Source organism: Colobus angolensis, unplaced genomic scaffold, assembly GCF_000951035.1.
Source record: "Colobus angolensis palliatus isolate OR3802 unplaced genomic scaffold, Cang.pa_1.0 Scaffold193, whole genome shotgun sequence".
Classification (NCBI taxonomy): Eukaryota; Metazoa; Chordata; class Mammalia; order Primates; family Cercopithecidae; genus Colobus; species Colobus angolensis.
The window spans coordinates 2,891,495-2,898,023 of record NW_012115077.1 but is presented as its reverse complement, the minus strand read 5'-3'; the positions used below and the strand labels follow the sequence as shown (position 1 = coordinate 2,898,023).

Genomic DNA, 6,529 nt, shown 5'->3' with positions numbered 1-6,529 from the left:
ACCCTCCCGCCTGGGCCTCCCAAAGTGCTAGAATTACAGGCATGAGACACCGCGCCCGGCCAAAAACCGCCTTTTTTTTTTTTTTTTTTTTTTTTTTTTGAGACGGAGTCTTACTCTGTCGCCCAGGCTGGAGTGCAGTGGCACAATCTCGGCTCATTGCAACCTCCACCTCCCGGGTTCAAGGGTTCAAGCTATTCTCCTGCCTCAGCCTCCTAAGTAGCTGGGATAACAGGCACCCACCACCACGCCCCGCTAATTTTTGTATTTTTAGTAGAGAAGGGGTTTCACCCTGTCGGCCAGGCTAGTCTCCAACTCCGGACCTCAAATGATCCACCCACCTCAGACTTCCAAAGTGCTGGGACAAGAGGCATGAGTCACCATGCCCAGCCTACATTTCATTTCTTTTTACTGTCTAATTGCACCATCAAGAACTTAAAAAACAATGTTATGCATTTGTAGCGATCATGGGTATCCTTATGTTGTTTTATTCAATGGGAATGTTTTTATTACCCGGCTTATTTTTGTACTTTAGTAGAGATGGGGTTTCGCCATGTTGGCCAGGCTGGTCTCCAACTCCTGACCTCAGGTGACCCACCCCCCTCATGCCTCCCAAAGTGCTGGGATTACAGGCATGAGCCACCGCGTCTGGCCATCTATTCCTACTTTTAAAAACAGTTTTTAAAATTAGAAATAGTTGCTGACTTTTCACAGTATTAAAAATATTTGTAGCTGGGTACAGCAGCTCATGCCTGTAATTCTAGCACTTTGGAAGGCCGAGGTGGGTAGACTGCCCACACACAGGAGTTAAGAGAACAGCCTGGGCAACATAGCAAAAACCTGTGAACACAGGAGTTAGAGACCAGCCTGAGGAACACGGCAAGGACCTGTCTCTGCAAAAAACTTTTAAAAATTTGGCCAGGTGTGGTGGCATGTGCTTGTGGTCCCAGATGCTTGGGAGGCTGAGGTAGGAGGATTGTTTGAGCTTGGGAGGTTGAGGCTGCAGTGAGCTGTGATTGCACTACTGCACTCCAGCCTGGGTGACAGAGAGACTCTATCTCAAAAAAAAAAAAAATTGCTTTCCTATTTGTACGACTATATTTTTAACATATCCTCCATTTAAATCTTTAAGAGTTTAGTTTTATTGGTGCATAAACATTTATTGTTTTCTCAAACAATATACTAAGTATAGTAAATTATTCCCCTTCCATATTATCTTCAAAACCAGATGAAAGCACACTCTAACCCACAATGTTACTGTCTATACATGACCATTGACTAGTTCACTGTTACAGCTAGCTAGCTAGGTCTCCCGGAATGGAAGTATATTACCCAGTGATGAATATTAGTCAACTTCATCAGGAAATAGCAAGAGCTATTAGATATTTTCAGAATTTTACAATGGTGACCAAAAAAAAAAAAGTAAAACAAGTCCCTCTAGCACGGCATTTATTTTCTCAGATGTTTCTCTTTGTCATTTTAAACGCATGTGCACATATCCAATGCAGGGATTAAAAAAAAAGAACCGAACTCCTGTGATAATAAAAATGTCTCGAGCCCAATATATTACCTGCAATATGTCTCTATGCCGCTGTAATGTATGCATCAGGGCCGCATTCAAGGAGGGGACACCTGCACTGTTGGTATATTCTGCCATTTTATCGTTTACCCCTGTAAGCTAGAAATAAAGAAAAAAAAAAAATATTTTACTAAGCACTATAAACAGCTAAAAGCAAATTATTTGCCTATATGCCCTTTTGGTTGACAGCAAAACAAAACAAAACAAAAAACAAGATATCAAGTAAGAATTAAGCATTCCCCCATATAATCCATAAAGACCAAAATAACATCATATCACCTGAGAATGGCTGTCATCAAAATTCAAGTGGTGTGGGGAGGTACACATCTTGAATGGAATGGATAATTTCATTAAACATGTCTGTCTCAATATAATCCAGGATCCTATCTAACAAGTACACAGTTATTTGCAAAACAGCCACTTAACAGAAAGCACTTACCCTTGCCAAAAGTTGTTCAATCTCAATCGCCATTGTCTCAAACATTCTGTCTTGGCTTGATCCATTTAAAAGGGGTGTTGTATCAGAACTAAAAAGAAGTTCAGTTAAAGAGGATCCATTACTCAAATGCAGTCCTTTAAAACATACTTAAAATAATAAGGTAATTAATATGAACCATAAAATGAATTACGGATTATGTTATGTAGGGTCTGTGAGAAATAATCTTTTACATTTTTACCCCAAAGGAATTATGGTTCCTTCAACCTCAACATTAAGTTCTCTCTTCTTCCCTTGACTCTTACCAAGAGGAAATAAGATTGAGGTTTAAATGATGCACAGATTGGATAACTAGCTAACGAATACTCAGGAACTGGCTTTAAATTCAATATATACAGCCACCTGCACACTTTGGTACTAATCTTCTACATTTCCACTTATAGTATGCAATCATCTTTTTGTTTTGTAAAATTGTGTTAAATTGCCTTTTCAAATCTGAATAGTCAAAAATCTATCTTTTTATAAGTGAAACTTATGTTTGACAGATTCAAATTCTAAACCCACCTGTCCTGAGTGTTTCTTTTGCCTTTTCTACAACACCACTAGCTTTCATCAGGTTAGGTATGTATTAGCATCTGATGAGCAGCTCAATACAGACTGGAGTTATACCGGACACAGAGAAATGCCCAGGCAATGACTATGCTCTCCAGTCTTACCGAAGACTTTGTCCTGCCCTGTGACAGTGCCTGGGTGTGGCAAATGAAAAAGATTAAAAAATGCTCTGTAGACTATTAATATAAATCCTCCCCTAGCAGATATATGAAAAAGAACAATATGCCAATAGAATTAAAGCTTCATGAAGGGAGGAAAAACTGCTCTGTCTGATTCATAGATATATGCCTAGCACCTAGTATAGAGCCAGGCACATAGTAGATGCTCATTAAATGTTTGTTGAATGAATGAATGAATGCGAGAGCAATCTCTACTACTGGTTATTCCATACTCCTTATATTCATATATTCATCAGGACAGTGTAAGACTAAAGGGAAATGGCCAAAAACTAATTTTTCACAATACTAGGATTCAGTTAAATTTAATTCACCTTATAGGTGGGTAATGAATGATTCATAGACATTGAAGTTTTCAAAATATAGAAAGTTAAAAAAAAAAAAAGAAAGAAAGAAAGATTCCTGGAATAAATAATATTCAATATTCTAGTTATTGCTTAGTTGACTCATTGTGACACGCTTCCAACCTGGGTATCAAACAAGACACTTTAGAATACACATCAAATCTTGATCCTCATGGCCTTAGATTTTTATTTAAAAGGGTAGTTAGGCTGAAGTAATTCTACAAAGCCAGTTTCAGTTTGTGGTAGAATTTCTTAGGAAATGTTTTCAAGATAGTTTTTCCTTTAGAGGAATAAAAACAGTATTAGTTCGTGAAGCACACAGAACATAGAAAATGCATAGAAAGAACATTCTTCATTCTCTTTACTTGCTAAATAAAACCAAGTCCAAAGCAATGCAATCTATTTGACGTGTTAGTAATTTATTTTGAGATCCTAGAGTCAATGCTGGCCCTGCTGCCTTTACAACCAATGAGTCCTTATGCGAAAGAAACAGTACTTTGGCTATAGTGTTGAAATTAGCTTTTTGTTCAAATGTACACAATATGGTAGGGTTTAGACTGTGGGTCTGGAGATAGACCTAGATTCAAATCCAAGCTCAGATTTTATTGTTTTTATTAGCTGACAAATATCCTACGCACTTCTAATCTTTGAAAAAGTATGTAAAATAAGTGTGGATTAACAACAACTCTGCTACCAGCAATTTCACCACTAGGTATATAGAAACATTCTGTGTAAAAATGTTCCCAGCAGTATTTATAGAAAGTGCTTACCTAACATATAATGAACACTCTGTGTCAGCTATCAAAATTGTTATTATCAATTAGCAAAAATTAGAAACAATGGCCATTATCAAATGGTTAAACTGTGATACAGTCATAAAATACTACATATAAATTACAAATGAATATACCAGAGTTAAATGAATCTGTTGCTGAATCTCAAAAATGTTAAAGAAAAAAAAGTCGTAAAATAACTATACTATATATATACCATATAACATAAGAGAATACGATGAATTGCTCAGGAATAAAAACATGCAGTAAGAATACATGTTGATTAAGGGGTGGGAGAAAGTGAGGGGCCATAAGGGGCTTCAATGAAATGAGTAATTATCATTTTTTTAAAATGGGAGATAGGCACTTGGGGGTCCATGATATTACTCGTTGTAACTGTCTTAAATATTGCCTAATTTAAAACAATTTTTTTTTATTTCCTTTTTTTTTTTAGAGACAGGGTTTTACCATGTTGCCCAGGCTAGTCTTGAACTCCTAGGCTCAAGTGATCCATCCACCTCAGCCTCCTAAAGTCCTGGGATTACAGGTGTGATCCACTGTACCTGTCTACTCCTAATATTTTCTTGAAACAAGTGGATGACTTAAAGTGAGCATAAGTTTCAAAGATAAGAACATATTTTCCATACTTTTAATATGGTAATATACTAGTTTCTCAAAAAAGTACCAAAATTAAAGACAGCTTTGATAATGAATGACAAAGATACACAGTGCATTAGATACCCTCTAATAGAATAAACACCGGAAAAGCAGTATGTATACTTGGTACCTGGGTAGATCCACAGGTCCATTTAGCAATTGGAAAACACAAGAAATATATACCACATGGGCAAATCAGCCACCTTTTCCCTACACTGGCTGAATTAGACACTCATATTTTTAATACAAACTTATTCTGAGGTTCTAGCAGGCTTCTCCTGACACTGTAACAATCTTTGTCTAAAGATTCCAAATAAATGCTAGTCTCAAGAATTTGGAAGAATTTTAATAAGTCACTAAAAAATAAAACAGTCAATGACAAAACACCAAAACTTCACCAACAGACCAACTTACAGAAGTTATATATTTTAGTTTATTTTTTAACGCTTTAAAAGCATAGTTAAGGCAAAAGAGACAGAATCTGGTAGTACCTATACCTGTCGCGTCTTCCATCTCGGGTACTGCTATGACTGTAACTTGTACATAGTTTGCTGAAGGAAACTAGTTTCAGGTCAAGTTCATTTTCCAGCTGTCGAGCCTGTTTCCTGAGATCTTTAACAAAATTACAACAACAAATAATTAGACATAAAAAGTAGACACAAAAATCACAAGATTATTCTGAAGAAAACAAACTATGAAAATGATCATATACTGATCTAGCTACACCCATAAAGAAAAGTGTTGGCTGGACACGATGGCTCACGCCTGTAATCCCAGCACTTTGGGAGGCCAAGGTCGGGAGTTCGAGACCAGCCTGACCAACATGGAGAAACCCCATTTCTACTAAAAATACAAAATTAGCCAGGCGTGGTGGCACACGCCTGTAATCCCAGCTACTCAGGAGGCTGGGGCAGGAGAACTGCTGAACACGGGAGGTGGAAGTTGCAGTGAGCCGAGATTGCACCATTGCACTCCAGCCTGGGTGACAAGAACAAAACTATGTCTCAAAAGAAAAAAAAAAGGAAAAGAAAAGTCTTAAAAGAAGGAAACCAAGGACTTGCCCAGCAAAGCAGATTAGTCACTTATAAACTTCAGAGGGGACAAGAAGGGAAGTAGTAATGGGAGATGTAACTTTGCAGCTTTACTCCAAAGATGGCTAGAAAACAAATGTTGTTCTACCCTTCCTGAAACTATTTGTATAGCAATAACCAAAATTCTGTAATTCAGAGAAAAACAAGAAGAGAATACAAATCACAAAGGAACTAAAACTATGGTTTATATGTTATAAGAAAGAAGCCATTATTCTTTTGAAAGGGATTTTGCTTTTTACGTTCCAAAGCTTTATTAGGCTCATGAACTTCTTTGCATAATAGCAAAATGACTTATCTTTTTTTTTTGAGATGGAGTCTTGTTCTATCACCCAGGCTGGAGTGCAGTGGCGTGACCTTGGCTCACTGCAGACTCCACCTCCTGGGTTCAAGCAACCCTCATGCCTCAACTACCTCCCAAGTAGCTGGGACTACAGGCACATACTACCAGGCCTGGCTAATTTTTGTATTTTTAGTAAAGACAGGGTTTCACCATGTTGGCCAGGGTGGTCTTTAACTCCTGACCTCAAGTGATCCACCGACCTTGGCTTCCCAAAGTGCTGGGATTACAGGTGTGAGCCACTATGCCCAGACCAAAATGACTTCTCAATTGAACATAAAGAAAAAAAGTTACCACGAAAATTGCCTTTTTCTTTCTTTTTTTTCTGTTATTAAAGATGAGGTCTCACAATGTTGCCCAGGCTGGTCTTGAACTCCTAAGCTCCAGTGACCCTCCCGCCTGGGCCTCCCAAAGTGCTAGAATTACAGGCATGAGACACCGCGCCCGGCCAAAAACCGCCTTTTTTTTTTTTTTTTTTTTTTTTGAGACGGAGTCTTGCTCTGTCGCCCAGGCTGGAGTGCAGTGGC

General features: G+C 38.0%; 1 protein-coding gene across 3 annotated transcripts in view; it reads right to left on the bottom strand.

The window, feature by feature from the left end:
* Positions 1-6,529, bottom strand: part of GOSR1 (golgi SNAP receptor complex member 1) — a 56,192-nt gene that overhangs the window by 46,845 nt on the left and 2,818 nt on the right. For 2 of the 3 annotated variants that reach the window (XM_011940864.1, XM_011940866.1), the window contains exons 2-4: positions 5,066-5,186; positions 2,016-2,103; positions 1,568-1,675 (exon numbers count right to left, since the gene is read on the bottom strand). In XM_011940864.1, the coding sequence (XP_011796254.1) occupies positions 1,568-1,675; positions 2,016-2,103; positions 5,066-5,186 (317 nt within the window). The remainder of the gene's footprint in view (positions 1-1,567; positions 1,676-2,015; positions 2,104-5,065; positions 5,187-6,529) is intronic. The other variant, XM_011940865.1, reaches the window with a different exon arrangement.